The 26215-nt window shown below is 42.2% G+C and overlaps 1 protein-coding gene across 2 annotated transcripts in view; it reads left to right on the top strand.

Moving 5' to 3' along the window:
- The first annotated feature begins 215 nt into the window (after window positions 1-215).
- Pstpip2 (proline-serine-threonine phosphatase interacting protein 2) overlaps window positions 216-26215 on the top strand; it is a 73508-nt gene continuing 47508 nt past the window's right edge. The window contains exon 1 of one of the 2 annotated variants that reach the window (XM_046428458.2): window positions 216-382. In XM_046428458.2, the coding sequence (XP_046284414.1) occupies window positions 350-382 (33 nt within the window). In that variant the 5' untranslated portion in view covers window positions 216-349. Of the gene's footprint in view, window positions 383-498; window positions 916-26215 lie in introns of those variants that run through there. The other variant, XM_058573927.1, reaches the window with a different exon arrangement.

Raw genomic sequence — 26215 nt, 5'->3', positions numbered from 1 at the left:
GCAACCCTCAGAGGCTTACTGAAGAAGGGAGGATTCAGGGCTCTTACTGATGATTGCATGTCGACGAGGCGCTTCAGGTTGGCCTGGATCCGGGCATAGATCGCACCCTTTATCCGGCTAGTGCGTCGGATCCCCCAAATTCCTTGGTGCGCGCTGGCGGGGATGGGTGGAGCGCAGAGGGTGGACTGCGGCCCGCGGAATCGGGCGTGGCTTAGGACCTGGGGGCGGTTTCCCTGCGCTACTGTGGAACTCCGAAGTTGTGCCTGACCGAGGGCTGTGACTGGCAGGCCTCCTGTCGTGTTCCCTCCCGCTGCACCGACTCTCCTCCGCGCCACCTACTCGCGCCAGCATGACGGGCTCACTATTCAAGGCAAACTTTTGGGTAAGTCGGCAGGGCGGACAGCAGGTCCGCCCTTGGCTGAGGACAGGATCGAGGGGCGCGGCCAGCGGGCACCCAGCTCCAGCACCACTCGGTGACTGTGCGTCCTGGAGCTCGGCGGGGCCCAGTCCTGCTGCTCTAGGGCACACGCAGAGCGGACAACGGTCGCTATCCTCTCTCTGCCCCAGGCCTCTACCACCGCGTCCGCAAATCTCGGGAGTCAGTCCCTAGGGTCCACCTTGTACCCCCACGAGTGTGTATTCCAGAGGACAGGCATAGCCAGAGACACCTTGGATCAGGCACCTCTAACCCCACAGATGAAAACTGAGCCGCAAAGGGAGGAGCAACAGGTCTGGGCAGAATCGCCGCCGGCCGCTGAGGCTGAGCCTGAGCAGGTTTGGGAGGACCTGGGGTGGAGGCGCAGTCACCCCCAGGGGCTACCTTTTCCAGGAAACTAAAGCTCAGAGGGTTTTCTTTGCTGGCAGCCTGTTTTCTGACGACCTTCATAGCCCATGGGGCACCCCAGGGAGTCCAAGGTGAGAGAGAACCTAGGAGCTGGTGGAGGCATCTAAGGCCAGCCAGGGCTGGTTCAATTCATAGGTGTCATATCTTCCTGTCCCTTCCCTCTGTCCAGTCCTCTTCCCCTGCCTATCACTCCCCAGGTATCTCTTAAAGATCCATGCCTCCTAATTCAGATGAAGGACCTCGTCCCTTTAAGAAGGATCAAGTAGCTGCCACACCTGAGAGTTGGCCCACAGCAGCCCAGAGGCCCTGCTTGAGACCCTACTTGACTCCTATCTAGCATCACAATCACTTAGCAGGTCCCTGTCCCCTGGGTTGCTGTGTGGAGAAAGCTGGCTGTCTGTCCTCAGGGGACAAAGTTTAGACTCTATCTTGTGAGGCTGACATTTTTGAGGTCCTGGGTACTGCTCACCAGTAGGATGAAGGGCTGTGGCAGCCTCACAGAGAGGATCAATAACCACACAGCTGGCGCTCACAGGAAGTCTGGGAATTCTTCAAGCACAGTATAGTACTTTTGCATCCCCATGACAGGCACTGTGAAAACAAGCAGGACACACTTGCCTTTCCCCGCTCAAAATGTGATACCCAGTTTTCAGGTCTCAGTGCAAGTGTCCCTTCTGGGAAGCCTTTTTTGACTGCACCCAGTAGACCCTGCTCACATAGCTCATGTTCTGCAACTTCTTAGCATTTACTAGCTAATGAGTTTGGTGGTCCACAGAACACAGCACTTGTGGTCAGGTACTGTGCCTACTGTCTACACCACTGCCCCTTGCATAGCAGGCACACAGTGGGTCCTCGCCAAGTATTTCTTGAATGAGCAAAATGGGTCTGAATCCAACGGGTATGTGACTTGATGAGAGTTGAAATCTCCATCCTCAGAGGGCCCCTGGCAATTGTAAGCAAGTCCCCCAGCTGTTCCCTATGCATTCTTTGTGGAGTGGTCAGGGAAGGGACAGAATGAGGTCTGGGTTGAGGGAGTTTGGATGATGTTCTCTGGGAGAGACTCTCTGGGCTTCTACTTTCAGAAGTTCCCTGAGATCCCAGGTGACAGTTTTCAGAGACATTTTCCATCTTTAATTTCCTGTGACCATTGATGTCAGATAATAAAAACGATTGCTATTCTTACTACACACAGACTCTGTCAAACAGTGCTCTAAATGCTTCCCTCACATTACCCTATGAGGTAGCTTACTTACTACCCAATTTTACAGACGAGGAAACAGAGTGACAGGGAGCTTAAGCAACATTCCCAAGGCCTTAGGGCTGAGAAATAGTGGCTCACAAGTCTGCATGGACTAATTGCTCAGCAAGTGCCTCAAAAAGGGCAGCACAGAACAAGAGTGTCCCAGTGTAGCTGTCTGAATGGCCTCTTGGGCATGCCAGGGGTGGAGGTGAGCCATCCTTTGACTCTTCACACGAGTCTTTCTCCTGCAGCTCCAGCCATGAGTTCCTGCGGGGTAGGAGTGTTCCAGCTAAGCACCAGCATCTACCATAGTTCTTAGCATATGGATACCCAGGGATCAGATGGATAGGACATGGTCAGCCAGGACTAGGGAATAAAGGGGCAGGGAGAAGCTTTGGGAGATCTAAGTGCTTCCTGTCAGTGTTTCTGGTCCAGTTTCCTTGATGGTTCCCATTCCCAGTCCCTTCCTCCTCCACATTGTTAAGATCAGGTGTTCTACTCTCAGGGAGTAAAACAGGCAGGGTGTTGATAGCACCGAGGTGATGGCTATAACATTTGTGTTTCAGGGATGAGAGGTGGTGATTGGAATAGGAAGAAAACTTTGGAAACAAATGGATATCAATTTACTAGATTTAACAAATTTCTCTGGATAAGGCACTCTAATATAAGGATAAAACCACTACTTGGTTTTAAGATGGATGTCTTTTAGGATGTAAGGTGGGGAGGGAAGTTTTAGCCTTGAACACCTGATCTTAACAATATGGAGGAGGAAGGGACTGGGAATGGGAACTGACTGGCAAGAGTCAAGGAAACTGGGCCAGAGGCAGAGGGATTTGTTCCAGGGTGGAGACTTGTAGGGAGGGGATGGAGGTGGGAGGTGATACTGCAGAGGTAAAAGAGGTCAAAGCTGCAGACCAGAATGAAGGTGAATGAAAGCAGGAGAGGAAAGGAGGGCTGGATCAGGCTGCGTAGAAGGGGAACTGGAAAATGAGGTGGGGGCCCCTGAAATAAGGAAGTTAGCAGGAGGAACTGGTTTGCAGAGACAGAAGGAGGAGGAGGAGGTGGCAGAAATTATATAAACAATATGTAGTCAAGTTTAGCACCTGCAAGGGCAAAGGCCAGCAGAGTGCAAAGCTCCCCTCTGCACCAGTACATGTTCCTGCCCCTCTGCACCATGCCAGGGTTGCTTCTTTGGGGCGATCTTGCTGCAGTGGAAGTTTTCAGGGCATAGGACGGGTACCAGGCAACAGAGTTTGGAATATTTTAATATTTTAATAACTCAGTACAAACGTGGCATTGTGTACCCCTGATATTTGCTGGTTGATATTCTGGGTTTGTGGGGCTGGTAGAGTTAGCTCTTGGAAAGGGTGTCCAGGTGAGAGAATTCATGGAATAGCATGAAGTGCAGGAGTGTCATTGGTGGTCAGCAGAAGCTGTGAGACACACTGACTCTTACTAGTTGGGTAATCTTGGGGAGGTTGCTTAAATCCGTCAAGCCTATGTTGTCCTATGAATAAAAATGGGTATAATAATAGCGTCTAATCCACAGGACTCTTGTGAGGATTAAACCAGAGGGTTTAGTACAGTGTTTAGGACAGAGCGAGCACTTGTAATTATTAGCTATTGTTATCAACATGGATGACAAAGGAGGTAGGGGACAGTTACTCAAGAAGAAAGAATAAAGAGATAAAGTCCAAAAAAATATATAAGCACTTTTGGTAAATACCTGTTTTTAGGGAGGGGAGCGAGGGGACAGAGAAAGAGAGACAGGGAGAAGGCCCTGTCTCGCAGGCCCAAGAGAAGAACATTCCAAGGAGTTGAGAAGCCCATGGTAAAATGAAGTACATGTTGCTGAAAAAGTATAAGTCAATGCGTACTTTGCAAATAATCATATTTAAATGCATGATGAAAATGTTAATTTAATGGAAACTTTTGGTGGATAGGTTTCAAAGGGAAATAATCAGCATTCTTTAAAACTGGGATTAGAAAGCTGGGTATGGTTGGTGGTACTTGCCTGTAATCCCAAAGACTCGGAAAGTTGAGGCAGGAGGATTGCAAGTTCGAGGCCAGCCTCAGCAATTTGGCAAGGCCCTAAACAACGTAGTGAGATCCTGTCTCAAAATAAAAAAATAAAATGGGTTGGGGATGTGGCTCAGTGGTTAAGTGCCCCTGGGTTCAATTCCTGGTATAAAAACAAACAAACAAACAAAACTGGGATGGGCCCCAACTTGAGTTTGCCTGATATTAGTGACAGCCTTAGTGTGTTTTCTCTTCCACTCCTCCATGTACAGACTTTCTTTGTGCCTAGTTGGTTAATTAGTGCTGTGTAATTTATTTTTGTTAACTTTGATGGCTGCTCATTGGAATAAGATAATGACCAAGGATGTGGATGTGGCTTATTATTTGACCATTAAGCCACATCCACAGCTCCAGGAAATGGCCTGGCCACAGTGGAGGAGAAATTCCTGTCTTGGGCAGGATCAGACACAGTGCTCTTCAGATGGGCTGTGCTCAGACACAAGTGTCTTTCCAGCGTAGGCACACACAGGTGACTGTGGAACCTGTTCCAGAAGAGGTAGATTAAAGCAGTGTCCTCCCACCCCAGGGGATTTCCAGGTACCTCACTTGAGCTCCAGGTCATTCCTGTCCCTGGATAGTCTTCCTGATTCGCAAGGCTCTTGTCCATTGCAGCTTCCTAGTCTGGGTCTCGCCTCTTGCACCTGCAGGAGGCAGGGCTTTTCTTTCTACCTGGGGATTGACCTGGGGGAAATCCTGGGGCCATCTGAACTAGCTTATTAACCTATTGTCAACTCAGGGCTGTCCCTCTGCTCCCAAACCTTTGACCAGATTGGGATCTTGTCCTTTGGGGACTTTTCCAGAGCTGGAGCTGATGCTATGACTGGCAGTCCTCTTCTCTATAGGGTGCCAGAAGGTCAGCGTGGGAGCCCCCCACCCTTTTTAATGTGTAGAGAGAATAAAAAAAAAACAAAAAACCACTACCACAATAGCCACTCCATGCTGACCACATGCACTACTTTATACACTGTTTAGGTTGTTGCTCTAATTTTTAAAAACTTTGTCTTGGATGTGGTCCCTAGAACACGATGAAGATTATTTTATATTATTTTGCAAAAGGCAAAGTGAAGTCATTGGCAGCCACCCTTCTCCAGCTCATTCTTCCCAGAGCAACCAGAGAAAGCTCTCTTTAAAGTAATTGTCAAAATTCTGTATCTTCTTTTACCTGAAAAATTTAACAAATAAGGCATGGGACCTATCTTTTAAGGAAAATAAAAAAAAATATCTTACTGAAATACATAAGACAAAATCTGGATAAGTGGAAAAGCACAGAAAGTGTTTGGCTGGTAAAAGTTAACATTTTTTTTTAAAGTCACAGTGAAACAAATACATGCTTAAAAAATTCAAATATTTCCAAAGGCTTATAATTTAAAAAAACAGTGTTTTCCTGCCCTATGTTTTTTTTTAATCAACATGAGTCTGCAGAAACTCTTGGCTCTTTTTTTCTTTTTTTCATACTACTACTGTATAAAGTATGATTATACTGCTCTTTGTGTGTGTGTGTGTGTGTGTGTGTGTGTTTTACCGGGAATTGAACTTGGGGATGTTCTACCATTGAGCCACATTCCCAGTCCTTGCTAAATTGCTTAGTCTAGCCTCAATCTTGGGATACTCCCAGTTGCCTGAGATGCTGGAATTATATGAACACATCACTGTGCCTGGTTTATACTGCTCTTTCTTTTTTTCTTTTTTTTTTTTTTGGTACCAGGCATTGAACTCAGGGGCATTAGACCATTAATCCACATTCACAGCCCTATTTTGTATTTTATTTAGAGACAAGGTCTCACTGAATTGCTTAGCACCTTGCTTTTGCTGAGGCTGGCTTTGAACTTGAGATCCTCCTGACTCTTCTGCCTCCCGAACTGCTGGGATTTTAGGTATGCTCCACCTAGAGAGTTTGAAACATTAACTCTTGATTTACGGCTGTAATACAAGATTTAGTTCTCTCTCTCTCTCTCTTTCTGATACTGGGTATTGGATCTGGGTGTTCTACTACTGAGCTACATCCTCAGCTCTCAGACTCCCAAGTTACTAGGATTACAAGAGCAAGCCAGGACACCGGATTTAGCTCTTTTACATCACCATTTCTACTTCCTTATATAACTATACCATCGTTTTTTATTTAGAAAAATTTTAAAGCTACAGAAATCTCAAGGCTATAAAGAATTCACAAATGCCCTTCACTCAGCTTTCTTTTCTTCTTATTTTGGTACCAGGGATTGAACTCAGGGCACTCGACCACTAAGCCACATCACCAGTTATATTTTTATTTTATTTAGAGACAGGGTCTCACTGAGTTGCTTAGCGCCTCGCTTTTGCTGAGGGTGGCTTTGAATTTGCAATACTCCTGCTCAGCCTCCTGAGTCACTGAGATTACAGCCATGCACCACTGCACCCAGCTTCAGCTTTCTTAATGTTCAGCCCCATTTGCTATCTGAATTTCTCCTCTTCTAACTGAATACACATATTTTTTCATCAGACCATTTAAAGTAAATATCACTATGTGTGTGGCATAGGATAGGCAGGAAGATTGCAAGTTCAAGGACAGCCTCCGCAATTTAGCAAGACCCCATCTTCAAACAAAAAATAAAAAGAGCTGGGGGTTCAGCTCAGAGGTAGAATTCTGGGGTTCAATCTCAGTATTGCAAAAAGAAAAAAAAAATTTCAGCCTGAGGGTCAGCTCAGTGGTACAAATGAAATAATTTTCTATTCAAGAAGATGATTCTCACATGAAATTTTAAAATAATAAGTTTTTTTTTTTTTTGGGGGGTATACTAGTGATTGAATCCACCAGGGACACTTTACCATGGAGCTACATCCCCAGCCCTCTTTAATATTGAGATGAATTCTTCTTAAGTTGCTAAAGCTGGCCTCAAACTTGCAATCCTCCTGCCTCAGTCTCCCAAGTTGTTGGGATTATAGGTGTGCATCACTACACCTGATATTAAAATAATAGTTTTTACTAGTCACATAATATTAAGAAAATTAGCTGGGAATGGTAGTGCATGCCTATAATCCCATGGCTCGGGAGGCTGAGGCAGGATCATGAGTTCAAAGCCAGCTTCAGCAATTTAGCGAGGCCTTAAGCAACTCAGTGAGACCCTGTATATAAATAAAATGTAAAAAAAAAAAAAAAAAAAAGGCCGGGGATGATGTGGTTCATTGATAAAGCATCCTTGGGTTCAATTGCTGGTGTAAAAAAAGAAAAAATTGAGAAAATTAAAAAGATATCATTAGTAATTTGATATTTTTCCCAACATTTTTCTCTGTATTAATATAATCATAGTATATGTATTATTTTGTATTGTGTATTAAAATATCACAACTTTATTTTAAATATTGCTATTTTCCTGACAACTATTTAAAAACATAAGTGACACAACTATTCTCTTTCATATGCAAATATGGCAAAATATGCAATTTCCAAACTTTTCTGTAATCAATAATGTTGTGTTTTATTATTATTAATGTAAGGAATTTAAAATTGAGATTCTTTACATATCTATTTCTGGAATCATGTGACAGAACTTGTCACTGCGCAGCTGTGTTCCTGTCACCTGATTCTCTAATAAATTGCTCTCTCCCTTTCCATGATGATAATTTCAGACTTTTTCCACTCTCATAGGAGTGTCAGTCCTTTCTCTGTTCCTCCCCTCTTTTTGCTCCAAGAACATGTTCCTGGTTATAAAACACAGACACTGTTTTCTCCATCCCCAGGAGATCAGATCCTACCCTATAGGATCTGAATTAGATGTTCAAAAAGACCTCAACTGTGAGGAATAGAAAGCATTTACAAGAGGCCTTTGTCCACACTCTTGCAGATGGCCAGGCCAGGTCTAGTCACTGTGGGCTAATCCTATGGGCTGTCTGTCCCTCGCTCAGGCTTTCTCATCTACCTGTCCTATGGTAGTTAGTATCCATCTGTTTAAGCAGGATTCTCATATGATTCCTGCCCACAGGAGCAGTCAACTTGACTCTGACCAGCCCCACCTCAAGGCCACTGTCTTGGATGGGGTCTCTCCCTGGCTGACATAGGTTGGTATTGCTCTTGCCTGGGCAGTGTAGGTGGCATCTGTGGATGAATAACCTTCATGTTCCCCCATGTGTCCTCAACTCTAAGTCAAAGGGAGCAAATGACTTGGAAGAGTCAAGGCACCTACCTGGAGTAATGTGGCCTCTTGTAGAAATTAAATGACAGGCCCCAGGGCCAAGGGCTCGGCAAGCCAGAGCCTCTCTGTTCTCAAAGGGCCGGGAAAGTCCTGGTGTTAGGGTTTCAGATGGAGAAGCTGGGAGCTTGGAAAGACCAGAGCCCCTGAGAAAGCGAGTGTGCAAAGATTGCATCCATTTAGCAGGGAATTGTGATGGATTCAAAGAGAACAGGATGTGGAGGGAGGGAGAGGCCACCAGGAAAAGGCTGTTTTGGTCCTGGCTAGGTGCCACTTAAGGTCTTCACACTATTCTACTCAGGGAATGTGGATGACCTGTGCAAAGCCACCCTGCCAACCACTTGGAACCTGAGCTTCCTGTTGTGCATCAGGCTAGTGAGATCTGCAAGCCTGGTTCTAGGATGACAGTGCCTCAAACTGATGAAGTGGTCCTTATTGTGCTGAGGAGGTGGCTTTGTGGGTGTGATGCACTAGTATGTCAACAGCATAGGGTCTTTGCAATTAAATTAATTTAAAATTGAAAGAATGAAACTGATGAGTGCAATCACTTAAAATTTAAGGAATTTTTAGAACAAGTGAAATTTCGTCTTAGTTTCTAACAATTATTCTTTAAACCAAGCACCAGGAAAGGTAGTTATAATAATAACTCAAAGAAAGTTATTAAACAATTTGTAAGAAAAAGACCTCATTTTCATTTAAAAAATATGAAGACATAGTGGAATACCATTTGGAAAATACTTAGGGGTTGTAAAACAAATATCAATCATTGTTTTCTCTGTGATTTTAGGCAATTTGAAAAATGTAATTATTTTCTTTTTGCTTATCTGTGCTTTAGATTTTTTCTATAATAAAATAAATATAGCTTTTAAAATGAAGAATTAGAGCTAGAGATGTGCCTCATGGTCCTGGGTTAAATCCCGGTACTCCATGTCCACATCTCTCCACCAAGTTAAAAATATTTTTTCTTAATATATTAAAAATGGAACAGGCACACCTGTTCAGATCATAGAATAAAAGTGTCCAACCCAGTTGGCCATCTGTTCATACCAAGGCCAAGACCTTTCTCTTTAGGCACTGGGGACTGCATCCAGCTGGTGACAGGACCAGCCTAATACTTATCCCTGTATTCAGACTCCTCCTTACCACCTTGGCTTTTTTTTTTTTATTATTGTTGGTTGTTCAAAACATTACATAGTTCTTGATATATCATCTTTCACACTTTGCTTCAAGTGGGTTATGAACTCCCATTTTTAGCCCATATACAGATTGCAGAATCACATCAATTACACATCCATTGATTTACATATTGCCATACTAGTGACTGTCATGTTCTGCTACCTTTCCTATCCTCTACTATCCCCCCTCCCCTCCCCTCCCCACCCCTCTTCTCTCTCTACCCCCTCTACTGACCTTCATTTCTCCCCCTTGTATTATTTTTCCCTTTCCCCTCATTTCCTCTTGTATGTTCTTTTGTATAACCCTGAGGGTCTCCTTCCATTTCCATGCAATTTCCCTTTTCTCTCCCTTTCCCTCCCACCTCTCATCTCTGTTTAATGTTAATCTTCTTCTCATGCTCTTCGTCCCTACTCTGTTCTTAGTTACTCTCCTTATATCAAAGAAGACATTTGGCATTTGTTTTTTAGGGATTGGCTAGCTTCACTTAGCATAATCTGCTCTAGTGCCATCCATTTCCCTGCAAATTCTATGATTTTGTCATTTTTTAATGCAGAGTAATACTCCATTGTGTATAAATGCCACATTTTTTTAATCCATTCGTCTATTGAAGGGCATCTGGGTTGGTTCCACAGTCTTGCTATTGTGAATTGAGCTGCTATGAACATCGAAGTAGCAGTGTCCCTGTAGCATGCTCTTTTTAGGTCTTTAGGGAATAGACCAAGAAGGGGAATAGCTGGGTCAAATGGTGGCTCCGTTCCCAGCTTTCCAAGAAATCTCCATACTGCTTTCCAAATTGGCTGCACCAATTTGCAGTCCCACCAGCAATGTACAAGTGTACCCTTTTCCCCACATCCTCGCCAGCACTTGTTGTTGTTTGACTTCATAATGGCTGCCAATCTTACTGGAGTGAGATGGTATCTTAGGGTGGTTTTGATTTGCATTTCTCTGACTGCTAGAGATGGTGAGCATTTTTTCATGTACTTGTTGATTGATTGTATGTCCTCCTCTGAGAAGTGTCTGTTCAGGTCCTTGGCCCATTTGTTGATTGGGTTGTTTGTTCTCTTATTGTCTAATTTTTGGAGTTCTTTGTATACTCTGGATATTAGGGCTCTATCTGAAGTGTGAGGAGTAAAGATTTGCTCCCAGGATGTAGGCTCTCTATTTACCTCTCTTATTGTTTCTTTAGCTGAGAAAAAACTTTTTAGTTTGAGTAAGTCCCATTTGTTGATTCTAGTTATTAACTTTTGTGCTATGGGTGTCCTATTGAGGAATTTGGAGCCCGACCCCACAGTATGTAGATCGTAGCCAACTTTTTCTTCTATCAGACGGCGTGTCTCTGATTTGATATCAAGCTCCTTGATCCATTTTGAATTAACTTTTGTGCATGGCGAGAGAAAGGGATTCAGTTTCATTTTGTTGCATATGGATTTCCAGTTTTCCCAGCACCATTTGTTGAAGATGCTATCCTTCCTCCATTGCATGCTTTTAGCCCCTTTATCAAATATAAGATAGTTGTAGTTTTGTGGATTGGTTTCTGTGTCCTCTATTCTGTACCATTGGTCCACCCGCCTGTTTTGGTACCAGTACCATGCTGTTTTTGTTACTATTGCTCTGTAGTATAGTTTGAAGTCTGGTATCGCTATACCGCCTGATTCACACTTCCTGCTTAGCACTGTTTTTGCTATTCTAGGTCTTTTATTTTTCCATATGAATTTCATGATTGCTTTCTCTATTTCTACAAGAAATGCCATTGGGATTTTGATTGGCATTGCATTAAACCTATAGAGAACTTTTGGTAATATCGCCATTTTGATGATGTTAGTTCTGCCTATCCATGAACAGGGTATATTTTTCCATCTTCTAAGATCTTCTTCTATTTCTCTCTTTAGGGTTCTGTAGTTTTCATTGTATAAGTCTTTCACCTCTTTTGTTAGGTTGATTCCCAAGTATTTTATTTTTTTTGAAGATATTGTGAATGGAGTGGTTGTCCTCATTTCCATTTCAGAGGATTTGTCGCTGATATACAGGAATGCCTTTGATTTATGCGTGTTGATTTTATATCCTGCCACTTTGCTGAATTCATTTATTAGCTCTAATAGTTTCTTTGTAGAGCCTTTTGGGTCTGCTAGGTATAGAATCATATCATCTGCAAATAGTGATAATTTAAGTTCTTCTTTTCCTATTTTTATGCCTTTAATTTCTTTCGTCTGTCTAATTGCTGTGGCCAGTGTTTCGAGAACTATGTTGAACAGAAGTGGTGAGAGAGGGCATCCCTGTCTTGTTCCAGATTTTAGAGGGAATGCCTTCAATTTTTCTCCATTCAGAATGATGCTAGCCTGAGGCTTAGCATAGATTGCTTTTACAATATTGAGGTATGTTCCTGTTATCCCTAGTTTTTCTAGAGTTTTGAACATAAAGGGATGCTGTACTTTGTCGAATGCTTTTTCCGCATCTATCGAGATGATCATATGGTTCTTATTTTTAAGTCTATTGATGTGGTGAATAACATTTATTGATTTCCGTATATTGAACCAGCCTTGCATCCCAGGGATGAATCCTACTTGATCATGGTGCACAATTTTTTTGATATGTTTTTGTATCCGATTCGCCAGAATTTTATTGAGGATTTTTGCATCTAGGTTCATTAGAGATATTGGTCTGTAGTTTTCTTTCTTTGAAGTGTCTTTGTCTGGTTTAGGTATCAGGGTGATGTTGGCCTCGTAGAATGAATTTGGAAGTTCTCCCTCTTTTTCTATTTCCTGAAGTAGCTTGAAAAGTATTGGTATTAGTTCCTCTTTAAAGGTTTTGTAAAATTCTGCTGTATACCCATCCGGTCCTGGGCTTTTCTTAGTTGGTAGTCTTTTGCTGGTTTCTTCTATTTCCTCGATTGATATTGGTCTGTTTAGGTTGTCTATATCCTCCTGACTCAATCTGGGCAGATCATATGACTTCAGAAATTTATCGATGCCTTCACTATCTTCTAATTTATTGGAGTATAGGGATTCAAAATAATTTTTGATTATCTTCTGTATTTCTGAAGTGTCTGTTGTGATATTGCCTTTTTCATCCCGTATGCTAGTAATTTGAGTTCTCTCTCTTCTTCTCTTCGCTAGCATGGCTAAGGGTCTGTCGATTTTGTTTATTTTTTCAAAGAACCAACTTTTAGTTTTGTCAATTTTTTCAATTGTTTCTTTTGTTTCAATTTCATTAATTTCAGCTCTGATTTTAATTATTTCTTGCCTTCTACTTCTTTTGCTGTTGTTTTGCTCTTCTTTTTCTAGGATTTTGAGATGAAGCATGAGATCATTTATTTGTTGTTTTTTTCTTTTTTTAAGGAATGAACTCCAAGCAATGAATTTTCCTCTTAGAACTGCTTTCAATGTGTCCCACAGATTCCGATATGTTGTGTCTGTGTTTTCATTAATCTCTAAGAATTTTTTAATTTCCTCCTTGATGTCTTCTATAACCCATTGATCATTCAGTAACCTATTGTTCATTCTCCAGGTGATGTATGCTTTTTCCTTCCTTCTTTTATGGTTGATTTTCAGTTTCATTCCATTATGATCAGATAGGATGCATGGTATTATCTCTACTCCTTTATATTGTCTAAGAGTTGCCCTGTGACATAATATATGATCTATTTTTGAGAAGGATCCATGTGCTGCTGAGAAAAAAGTGTAACTGCTTGATGTTGGGTGGTATATTCTATATATGTCAATTAAGTCTAGGTTATTAATTGTGTTATTGAGTTCTATAGTTTCCTTATTCAACTTTTGTTTGGAAGATCTGTCCAGTGGCGAGAGAGGTGTGTTGAAGTCTCCCATGATTATTGTATGGTGGTCTATTAGACTCTTGAACTTGAGAAGAGTTTGTTTGATGAACATAGCTGCACCATTGTTTGGGGCATATATATTTATAATTGTTATGTCTTGTTGGTGTATGGTTCCCTTAAGCAGTATGTAGTGTCCCTCTTTATCCCTTTTGATTAACTTTGGCTTGAAATCTATTTTATTTGATATGAGTATGGACACTCCTGCTTGTTTCCGAAGTCCATATGAGTGATATGATTTTTCCCAACCTTTCACCTTCAGCCTATGTATGTCTTTTCCTATCAAATGCGTCTCCTGTAGGCAGCATATTGTTGGGTCTTGTTTTGAGATCCATTCTACTAGCCTGTGTCTCTTAATTGGTGAGTTTAAGCCATTAACATTTAGGGTTATTATTGAGATATGGGTTGTTGTTCCAGCCATATTTGTTTATTTATGTTACTAAACATGGTTTGTTTTCCTCTTTGATTATCCCCCCCCCTTTACTGTCCTACCTCCCACTGTTGGTTTTCATTGTTATTTTCCATTTCCTCTTCCTGTAATGTTTTGCCAAGGATGTTTTGAAGAGATGGTTTTCTAGCTGCATATTCTTTTAACTTTTGTTTGTCGTGGAAGGTTTTAATTTCATCTTCCATCCTGAAGCTTAATTTCGCTGGATACACAATTCTTGGTTGGAACCCATTATCTTTCAGTGTTTGAAATATGTTATTCCAGGATCTTCTAGCTTTCAGAGTCTGTGTTGAAAGATCAGCTGTTATCCTGATTGGCTTGCCCCTAAATGTAATCTGCTTCCTTTCTCTTGTAGCTTTTAAAATTCTCTCCTTATTCTGTATGTTGGGCATCTTCATTATAATGTGTCTAGGTGTGGATCTCTTATAATTTTGCACATTCGGCATCCTGTAGGCTTCTAGAATTTGGGATTCTGTCTCATTCTTCAAGTCTGGGAAGTTTTCTCGTATTATTTCATTGAATAAATTGCTCATTCCTTTGGTATGGAGTTCTATACCTTCCTGTATCCCAATGACTCTTAAGTTTGGTCTCTTAATGTTATCCCATATTTCTTGGATGTTCTGCTCATGGTTTCTTAACAGTCTTGCTGAGCTGTCTATGTTCTTTTCAAGTTGAAATACTTTGTCTTCATTGTCTGATGTTCTATCTTCTAAGTGTTCTACTCTGCTGGTAGTACTCTCAATTGAGTTTTTAAGTTGGTTTATTGCTTCCTGCATTTCTAGGATTTCTGTTTGTTTGTTTTTTATAACCTCTATCTCCCTGTATAGTTGATCCTTTGCTTCCTGGATTTGTTTGTGTAATTCCTTGTCGAAGTGATCTTTCATTGTCTGATTTTGCTGTCTAATTTCTTCCTTGATACTCCAGATCATCTGAAGCATATATATCCTGAATTCTTTATCTGACATTCCATCTGCTGCAGCTGTTACCTCTTCTAAAGTTGAGCTGACCTGCATTGCTTGTAGTCCTTTCTTTCCTTGTCTTTTCATACTGCTTGCGTTTCTTTCTTCTTGGTGAAACTGTTGTGTTTTTGAAATTTTCCCCCCCCTATATATTTATATTGCTCTTGTATAGTTGAAAAGTCTCCCTTGCAGGTGCGGGCGGGGGCTCTGCTCTGCCCCTCCTCCAATTGGAGTGAGGTGTCTACCACGCCCGCGGACCCCTGGGCCTGATCTGCCGTTCTGTCGCAGGTCTGCCTTCCTTGCAGGTGGGGGCGAAGGCTCTGCCCTGCCCCTCCTACCACGCCCGGGGACTGCTAGGCCTGATCTGCAGGTTGGTCGCAGGTCTGCCCACCTTGCGGGCACGGGTGTCAGTTCCGCTCCGCCCCCACTCCAGTTGGGGTCACTTGACCACCACACAGGCGGGCCGCTGGGCCTGATCTGGGCGCGGGCGAAGGCTCTGCTCTGCCCCTACTCCAGTTGGGGTGAAGTGTGTACCACGCTGGCAGGCCGCTGGGCCTGATCCACCGGTCTGTCGCAGGTCTGCTTACCTTGCAGGCGCGGGCGGTGGCTCTGCCCTGCCCCTCCTACCACGCCTGCAGACCGCTGGGCCTGATCTGCAGGTTGGTCGCAGGTCTGCCTACCTTGCGGGCGCGGGCGGCGGCCCCGCTCCTCCCCTCTGGCTCGACGACGACAAAGCGAGAGAGACTCGGGTATCTGTGACTCACCCTCCCTACCAGGGGACCAACTGTTTCCGTCGCCACTGGCACCGATGAAGTTTTCTCCTCGGCCGCTCTCCGATGACATCAGATCTCTGCCATGCTGGCATCCCCTGTTCTATGGCTGAATCCCATTTTCTTCTCTTCCAATAGGCGGAGCTGTGCCCTCTGAGCCGAGCTTCTGCCCTCTATGTGCTGACAGAAATCCCTGTACGGTGGCTCCTGGGAGTCTCTCAATCCTGTTAGTCCAGAGCCCTTTCACTTATCCGGCCCCTCCCCCTGTTCCTCCTCCCAGCCAGCCAGCCAGGTCCTGTTCACCAGAGGCGGTTCCCCAAGGATCTGATTACACTTGCAGCCCCACCGCGTGTCCTATATCCCGAACGATGAACACCCTCTCTGTCATTCAATTAAGCCCCAGTGCTGTGGTGGGGTGATCTGGGAACCAACAGTTTAATTTTTCCGGACCCCTTTGGTGGGCACGCCCCCAGAAACTGGCGGCTAAGATCTTGGGTGTCGCCGCTGGTGTTAAGGGGAGGTGGGGATCTGGAATCCCCTCTGCTTCCCTACAGACACGCCCCCGGTGGTTTCCTGGCTGCTTGTATCTGGAGGGGGTGGGAGTCACACACCTGCTAATGTGGATTCCGCTGGGAAGGAATTCTGTCGGCGGAACTCTGGTGATGTCACCACTCTGCTATGGCGGGCCCCAGGCTCCTTGCCGGCATGTCCGAAGGGAGGGGTGGGACTGGTCTGTCTCTGGTTGGTTTCAGCTCCCGGTTCGCTATTTCATGAAGGCTTGGCGAGAGACCTCTTCCTAGAGTCCCTGCACCGCTCCTGCTGCGCTGCGCCTCGGAGGCTATCCGCCCTGACGCGGGGGCCGCGTGCAGGCAGCCGACAGTCGCCGAGTCGCGCGGGCAGCGGCTGGCGGGTCTGGACCTCTGCGCTGCGTGGCGGAGATTCACTTGTCTAGCGCAGACTGTCACCTCCAAAAATCCTTCCAATTCCCGGCCGGTCTCTCTTTAGTGGAATTTTGCTAGGAGTTTCTCAGCAGGTCATATCTAAGCGTATCCATGCGTCTCCCTGATCCCGTTGTTGAGGAGGTACTGAAAGCGCTGCCTCCCCTCTCGCCGCCATGTTGGATCCCAACAAAGCCCCTTAGTGAGGTTCTCAAAACAAGGGTGTGGTGAGCGTTGCTGGGGGAGTAGAGCTGCGGAGAAAGGAAAAACTACCTAGGCACATGGTCTAGTGTCCAAACACCCACCACCTTGGCTTTTAAGCAGAGACTTGTCTGTCTAGAAGTGAATGGACAATTTTTTTTTGAGGGGGGAGGCGTATTGGGGAAATGAAGCTAGGAGACCTCTACTACTGAGCCAATGCCCAGTTCTTATCTATTTTTTTATTTTGAAAAAGGGTCTCGTTAATTTGCGATCCTCATGCCTCAACCTCCTGGGTAGTTGGGATTACAGATGTGTGCCACTATAACCAGCTAAATTTTTTTTAAGTGTATAAATGGAAGTTAATCATATATTCTACAACATGTGTTAATTGTAAAAAAAATCGTACATTCTATAAATTAAAATAATCTTTTAAGTGCTCCCCAAGAAATGTAGTGATGAAATCATGTGCGCATGATTTACCTGTGCAACCGTGATTTACCTTTTTGGGGTACCCTTGTAGAGGTAGAGGTCTCTGCTGAGTGAGGGGAATATAGGGCCAGGAGATACTGGGCTTGGGTCCAAAATATAAGGGAGTGCCAAAAAAGTCTCTCAGTAAATAATTCTTTGGGGGGAGTACCAGCTATTGAACCTGGGCTATTGAACCACTGAGCCACATCCACTGTCCTTTTTATTTTTTGAGACAGGAAGTCGCTGAGGCAGGCCTCAAACATGCAACCCTTCTGCCTTAGCCTCTCCAGTCGCTGGGATCACAGGTGCGAGCTTCTACAACTGGCAAGATAAATAATTCTTTAATGTGTACACAGACATACACACACACACACACACACAAACACACACATTTTTGCAGTGCTGGGGATCAAACCAAGGACCTTGTGCATACAACATCTTCAGCTCATAATGCAATATTTTTGAAAATCAGTTAATGCAAAAATAAACAAAAAAGAAAAAAAAGAAAAAACAACAAAACCCTCATGATGAAAAAAAGTCAAGATTTTAAAGAAAGCATTTGACCCTGTGATTGCTTCCAACAATCAGAACTGCTCATCTGTGCTGCAAAGAGAGAAAGAAAAGGGGCTGTGTGTGTGTTTGGGGCCTCTCCAGAGGCTTCGTAAGCGAGGGTGCACACCTCAAGTTCAGCCAGGTACTTATCAAAACAGAAAGTTGCCCTATAAGGGGAGTGGTGGTGCACCCCTGCAATCCCAGCTACTTGGGAGGCAGCAGGAGGATCAGAATTTTGAGGCCAGCCTCAGCAACTTAGTGAGATTCTGTCTCAAAGTAAATAATTAAAAGGGTGAGGATGTAGTTCAGCGGTAAATTGCTGTGTAAAGATTTTGGGTTTTTCCTTAGAAGGAAGATTATACGTCTGCTTTCTCTACCTCTTTTCTTATGGGGTATTTTTTTGGTACTTGGAATTGAACTCAGCAACACTACACCATTGAACCACATCCCCAGCCCTATTTTGTATATTATTTAGAGACAGGGTCTCCCTGGGTTGCTTAGCACCTCACTTTTGCTGAAGCTAAGAGATCCTCCTGCCTTAGCTTCTTGAGCTGCTGGGATTACAGGCATGCACCACTGGTTTTAAAAGTGATCTTTCCAATTCACAAGTGAGGATAAAAATGAATTGTGAAAATACAGAAAACCATGTGATAATAATAATAATAATAATAATAATAATAATAATAATAATAATAAACTCAAATGAAAACAATACTAGGGTTATGTTTTTCACCTAACAAATTTAGGTAGTTTAAAAAAAGTGCCAATGCCTTTCACTGGGTAAGGAACAGGGAAACAGAAAGTAAGTTTTTGCCAGAGGCAAAATAGAGGCAGGGTAAACTGTTGGAGCTGTTTTTGGAAAGGATTTGGCTGTATGTGTTATGAGACTTAACAATCGCAAGTGGTTGCACTGTTACCTCTTTTAGCAATCCAGCCTAAAGAAATATTACAAATATGAAAAGAATCCCAATTTCCTAGAAACAGTTTCATTCATAACAACTAAAAGTTTGGACTAGTCTGGGAAGAGTTGACACTGATTTTACCTATGACAAGAGGTCCAGCTAGAGGCACAGGACCAGATATCACATCCAGGCATGCTAACAATCAGCAAAAGAAAAAAAGAAAGTGTCATAAAGAGCCATTTGCCTGGGGTCCCACCCAGAGGAAGCTTGTCCTAGGGATCTCTTACTCACAACCACCTTCCAATAATGATTTCAAATTTTATTTCCTCTTTTCTTACGAGAGAGCCTATGTTTTACATAACAGACCCTGCGATTCAAATGATCAAAACAAAACAGTTACTTCCATCCCCTGCTTTTCCACCTAGAAATTTATTTTCGCTAGCCAGGTGCAGTGGTGCACACCTATAATCCCAGCAGCTCAAGAGCCTGAGGCAGGAGGATCATGAGTTCAAAGTCAGACTCAGCAATTTAGTGAGGTCCTGAACAACTCAGCAAGACCCTGTCTCTAAATAAAATATTTTAAAAAGGGCTGGAGGGTGTGGCTCAGTGGTTAAGCACCCTGGGTTCAATCCCTGGTGAAAGTGAAGAAGGAAGGAAGGAAGGAAAGAAGGAAGAAAGGGAGAAAAAAAGAAAGAAAGAGAAAATTCTTGCTCAGGGCTTCCAGAATGTTCCCTTCTATGAGGCCTTGTCTACACCAACCCTGGCAATGCCGGGATCCTCTGTCTCAACAACCCCATCTCTGTACTTCAGCTGTGATACTATTTTCAATGTTATCCTAGAGGGCTCAGTGGCATAAGGCCCCCGGTGGGTCTGGGTTTGGCCCTGCTTGGCTCTGCTATTGTTGTTCCATCTTTAGCTGGTAGTGGGTGTAACTTCACTGAGTCTCTGTGTCTGCATTGTAACATTCCAGTAAGCATACCTGTCAGGGTTGGGATGAAAATTCCCGTTTTTAACGAGTGTTTATTGAGTATCTCCTTTATGCTAGTTGCAAAAAGGAGGTGTCCATACCCCAGTATATGGAACTCAGAGTAACCAAATAAATATATCATACAATTAAGGATCTTGGTAATTGATTGCAGTAGAGGAAATATGTATATATAAGCTTCCTATTGCTGCTATAACAAATTAGCATAGACTTAGTGGCTTAAAACAACACAAGATTTACTTTACAATTCTATTTTGCTTTGCAGTATTTGAGATTGAAACCAGGGACTCACTTATGCTAGGCTAGTGCTCTACCATTGAGCTACATTCCCAGACCATCTTATAGTTCTTGATGTCAAAAATCTCTCTGGACTAAAATCAAGGTGTCAGCAGATTGCATTCCTTAGAGAAGGAAAGGTGGAGGGGAGAATTAGTTCCTTGCTTTTTCAAGCTTCTAGAGTTTGCCTGCTTATTTTGGCTTGTGGGTCTCTTTTATCTTCAAAATCAACAATCACATTACTTTGTTTCTCTGGCTATTAAAGACCCATGTGATTTCATTGGGCCCAGTTGGACAATCCAGGATAACCTTCCTCATCTCAAAGTTCATAATTTAATTATAGTTGTAAAATCTCTTTTGCCATGTAAAGTCACATATTAACTAATTCCACAGATTAGTACATTTTGGGGGGTCGTTATCTGCCTACACCATTGGGAGATTGAATGGAGTACTGATATGTATGGGAGACAGATTGGATGTGGGGAACTTCTCCAAGGAGGTGACAGGTGAACTAAGATGTCAAGCCAGCCTTGTGAACTGCTGGGGGGAAATGAAGGGAGAAGGCAAGGCTGGAAAGTTATGTTTGAGGAACAGAAATTACAATGTGACTTCCAAAGGAGGCAGGCCAAATTGCTGAAAATTTGTTTGAGAAAAGTGAATTTGCTGAAATGACCCATTTACTAGAAAACTTGTTTCTAGTAATTAACTAGAAAGTTAAATCATGATTATCTCATTTTAAACAATTTAAAAAATTAATAGGTTTTCTTTTTTCTTTCTTTCTTTTGTACCAGGGATTGAACTGGGGGGTGCTTAACCACTGAGTCACATCCCCAACCTCAGCTTCCCGAGTCACCGGGATTACAGGCATGCAAGACCATACCCAGCAATAGGTTTTATTATTTAGAGCAGTTTTAGGTTTATGGAAAAATTGAACAGAAGTAAAGATTTCCCGTGTAGATAGGTTTCTCCTACCCTACATCCCTTGTCATTAACAAGTAGCATTAGTGTGGCACGATTGATGTGCTAATTGATATACATTATTATCTAAAGTCCATAGTTTATTTTAGGGTTTGCTTTTTTTTTTTTTGTAGCAGGGATTGAACTCAGGGGCACTTGACCACTGAACCACATCCCCAGCCCTATTTTGTATTTTACTTAGAGACAGGGTCTCACTGAGTTGCTTAGTGCCTTGCTTTTGCTGAGGCTGGTTTTGAACTCTCCATCCTCCTGCCTCAGCCTCTGGAGCTGCTGGGGTTACAGGTATGCACCACTGCACAAGCCAGGGTTCACTTTTTGTTATATATGGTTTTTAACAAATAAATAATAATATATCCACCTTTATTGTACATCCAGAATAGTTTCGATGCCCCCAAATTTCCTGTGTTTCACCTATTCCTCCCTTCTTCCTTTCTTTGAATCCTTAGCAACTGATGATCTTTTTTACTTTTTCTGTAGTTTACCTCTTCCAGAAAATCATACAGTTGGAATCATATAGTTTGTAGCCTTTTCAGATTGGCTTTTTCACCTAGAAATATGGAGTTAAGATTCCCACATCTTTTTGTGGCTTAATAGCTCATTCTTATCACTGAACAATATTCCATTGTACGGATGTACCACCATTTATTTATGTTGTTCATCTGCTGAGGAATATCTTGTACTCAGCCATAAAGAGAATAAAATTATGGCATTTGCTGGTAAATGGATGAAACTGGAGACTATTGTGCTAAGTGAAATAAAAACCAAAGGCCAAATGTTCTTTCTGATATGTGGATGCTAACACACAATAAGAGGTGGGGGAATAGAAGTTCATTGGATTAGACAAAGGGAAATGAAGGGAAGGGAGGGTAGATGGGAATAGGAAAGAGAGTAGATGAATTGTACATAACTTTTCTATGTTCATATATGAATACACGACCAGTGAAACTCCACATCGTGTACAACCACAAGAATGGGAAGTTATACTCCATGTATGTATAAAATATACTTTACCGTCATGTATAACTAACAAGAAGAAGAACAACAAAAGAACATCTCGGATGCTTCCAAATTTTGGCAATTATGAATAGAGCTGCTATATATAAAATAGAGCAGTTTGGTATGGGCATACATTTTCACTCAATTTAGTTGAGATTTAGTTTCAACAAATCAGCCTGATTGGTCTGGCTCAGTTGAACATCATTGTTACATGGGTGTCACATTTGATATGCATGAGAACTCTGTTGAAAACTCATGCAAGATGTTCATTGGATCTGCAAGTTAGAGAGGGAACAGAGACATTGGGCTTGGGTGAACGTGTGCTAGAAGAAATCCTATTATTTGAGACATGCTCAAGTTTGAGATTTGAATATACAAAACATTCTCATTCCCATAAATTATGGACCAAAAGTACAGAAAACCCCAAATACACTGAACTTGAGTTGGACTCAGTGAGTAAGAATAAACTAGGCTCTGGGGGTGCAGTTTAGTGATCGAGTACTTGCTTAATGTAACTGAGGTCCCAGGGTCCATCTTCAGAACTGTGACAACAAAGCCCCAAAACAAAATCTAAAGTTTAAGTTCAATTTAAAACTTTGGAAAAAATTCTCTAGAACATCACAAATTGTTGTCAATTTTATAAAGAGTTAGCTGGAAGAAGTAGAAACAAGAGCCACATATTTTTGGGGTGGGAGGAGGCTGGCTGGAGTTCACAGTGAATTACTTGGTGTTGTTTCTCAGAACCAAAGTTAATTAGTCTGATGTGCAATTTGGAGATTATTGCATTTATTTGAATATTACTGGTTGAGTAACACCATTTGCATTTATGTATTTCTGTTCATATTAGGAGTATAAAGACTTTAGTCAAAGTGTAAACTAGGCATTAGTTTCTTCATTTATAAAAGGTGGAAGTTAATTTTATGGTGAATCTCTAAGATGCCTTCTATCTCTAATATCCTAGCACTTCAAACATGACAGAAAACATTCTAGGTATTCTAAGAATGGTGGAACCAAGAATAAACTAGAGTCTGGAGGTCTAGGAAATGGGATATTCTGATTAAGTAGTTCTGATTAATTTCTGGTTCAAACTTGTTAGAAATCATAAATCTACCTTTGCTTGGAAACATGCAAGTCCAGAGAGCATAAGGGAGGTGCTTTTTTTTTTTGTTTTTTTTTTAAGGATTCTTCTGATTATGTGTTGAAGTCTCAAGAATAGAAATGGATAAGATGGAAGAAACTGAATAGCAATGAATATGCTGAAGCCAGCTTTTACCTTAGAAAAGAACTGTTTTAGGGCTGGGATTGTGGCTCAGCAGTAGAGCGCTCGCCTAGCATGTGCAAGGCCCTGGGTTTGATCCTCAGCACCACATAAAAAAATAAAATAAAATAAAATTTTTTAAAAAAGGAAATCTTTCCCTTAACATGAAATATTTTATATTAACTCATAATTTCTTAGAATGAAGAATTAAGCTGAGGTTTCCCACTTACAGCTGTGTAGTGCACCTCAGATATTTCTCCTCCTCCTCCTCCTCCTCCTCCTCCTCCTCCTCCTCCTTCTTCTTCTTTCTTCTTTCTTCTTCTTCTTTTTCGTACTGGGAATTGAATCCAGGGGCACTTAACCACTGAGCCACATCCCCAACCCTTTTTATATTTTCTTTGAGATGGAATCTCACCAAGTTGCTCAGGATCTTGCTAAATTGCTGAGGCTGGTGATCCTCCTGCCTCAGTCTCCAGAGCTGCAGGGATTACAGGCGTGTGACACTGCACCCTGCCCCAGACATGAATTCTTCAGGGATGCAGTAGCTTGTCTTCACAGTTGGTTTCTTCAGACTTCCAGCTTTATGCTCTTTTGATTATTCAGTTCAACCAGATTGTTCAGTTGACAGAAATTAAAGACCTTCAAAATTGTATTATGGTAGGGATGTGGCATGGAGGTATCAGAAGCTGCTTGGAATTTTTGCAGATTGGGTGCAAACTTTGCACTTGGAGTGAGAGGACACATGTCGGCTGGTACAGCATTGTTGGATGTTCCTCTGAGTTTGACCTACTTTGGATTCCTGGCTCCCAATTCTATATTTTTCTTTTGAAAGTAGTAACAATACACTGGTTTTCTTTTTGTGGGGGGGAGGCCAGGGAGTGGTACCAGGAACTGGTACCACTCAACCACTGAGCCACATCCCCAGCCTTATTTGGTATTTTATTTAGAGACAGTGTCTCACTGAGTTGCTTAGCGCCTTGCTTTTGTTGAGGCTGGTTTTGAACTTTAGATCCTCCTGCCTCAGCCTCCTGAGTCTCTGAGATCACAGGTGTGCGCCACTGCGCCCGGCACATTGGTTGTTTGATCTGGCTTGCTTCTTGACTTGGTGTCTGGACTGCTGAGGTTAGTGTCTTAGTCTTGTCCCTCGTGGGAACCTAGTTCTTTTTTTGGGAACAGCCGCCTCTCAGTAGTTGCCTGTCTCTGAAGTTCTGGGCAGTGCTGGGCATGTCTGTGGGAGTCAGCAGGGAATCCCATGAGTCATAGGATGTTGAGACACCACTGGTTTTACCCTAGATATGTGTCATCAAGTTCCTCTCAGGCATGTCCTCCAGTTCTTCAACTTGTTTTTTTTTTTTTTTTTTTTTTTGGTACTGGGGATTGAAGCATGGATGCTCTACCAGCCTTTTTTATTTTTAGACAGGGCCTCACTAAGTTGCTGAGTCTGGCTTTGAACTTGCGATCCTCCTGCTTCAGCCTCCCCAACTGCTGAGATTACAGGCATGTGCCACAACACCTGGCCAATTTGATTTGATTCTTGGAACTGAACTTTCTTTAATGCTTGAGTATTTCTGGGTCAAGTTGGTGATTCTTTGAAAATCAGAAAAATGAATCACCCAAAGCAATCCATTAAAGATACACATGCAGGGACCAAGAAAAATGTGACTTTAGTAATCCATATTCATAGTAATTTTGAAGATGCATCAAATTATGCATAGCTAATCAAGGACAATATGTTGACCATATAGTAATGTTAAATATACCATGTTTTGAAATGTGATTTTCTAAATCATTTATTATATATATCGAAATGCCCATGTTTACAGACTTTATGGCCACATTGCATTTACTCTTTTGTCCTTTGCTTTTCTCATTTAAAAATAAAAACCAGGAATCATTCCATACCACTTGTTAAAGATACTACTAATCCTTTTTTTAATGGGTGCATAGAACTTGATTGTATGGATGTACCATGGTTTATCAATCACATTCTTATGTAGGAGCTTTTAGGTTATTTCTTTTGGCTGGGGATATAGCTTAGTTGGTAGAGAGCTTGTTTTGCATGCACAGGGTCCTGGTTCAATCCCCAGCACCACAGGGATAAAATAGTACCACTAATGAATACCTGATGCACATGTATTTTTGTTTTGCTGGAGATGTATCATCAGGGTAACTTATAGGATGGATCAAAAAGTTGACACATAGGTAGCTTGGTTAGATATTGCTGAGTTTCCTCTCCTAAGTTTGGACTAATTTTCATTCTCATAGGGAATGCATGAGTGAATGTTTCCCACAGCTTTCCCAACACAGTGTTGTCATAGTTGTTAATTTTATTAATCTGATGGGTAAGACATGGCATCTTAGTTAAGCTTCATTTGCATTTTTCTTTGTATGAATGAAGTTGTATATATTTTAATATATTCAAGGAATATACAATAATCTTTTGTTCATACCTTTTGCCCCATTTTAGGTCCTTTTCTGTCAATTTAAAATAATAATAATAATTATTATTATTTTTTGATACGGGGGATTGAATTTAGGGGCACTCGACCACTGAGCCACATCCCCAGCCCTATTTTGTATTTTATTTTAGAGAAAGGGTCTTGCTTAGCTTAATGAGTTGCTTAGTGCCTCATTTTTTGCTAATGCTGGCTTTGAATTTGTGATCCTCCTGCCTTAGCCTCCTGAGCTGCTGGAATTACAGCTGTGTGCCACCATGGCCATCTAAAATATTTTTTTATGTATTTAGAATCTTAGCTCTTTATGATTTTATTGCTAGTATTTTCTCCTACTTTGTTAGTTGTCTTTTTATGCTGTTCATGATTTTTTTTGGCTACTAAAATTTATTTGATATGGTCAAATTTATAAATATTTTCGCTTTTGGAATTTGGATTTAAGTCATGGGTAGAAAGCCTTTTGAACACCCAAATTATAGTCACGTACGTTTACTTCTAGTTCTCTCAAAGTTTCATGTTTTTCACTAGATCTTTGATCTGTTTTGAACTTATTTTTATGTGTGATGTGGAGTTTGGAATTTTTAAAAAATATTTTTTTCAAAATGGCTAACCAGGTACCTTAGCACCATTTAACAGAAAATTCACCTTCACCTTAATGAAATAAGTGATATGAAGTTGCTGTGCTAGGGACTGGGGGCAT

The sequence above is a fragment of the Marmota monax genome, unplaced genomic scaffold (assembly GCF_021218885.2).
Source record: "Marmota monax isolate L192 unplaced genomic scaffold, Marmota_monax_Labrador192_F-V1.1 WCK01_AAM20220418_F8-fsc00031, whole genome shotgun sequence".
NCBI lineage: Eukaryota > Metazoa > Chordata > Mammalia > Rodentia > Sciuridae > Marmota > Marmota monax.
Note: the sequence above shows the minus strand (reverse complement) of the source record. Positions and strands in the feature narration are given on the sequence as shown.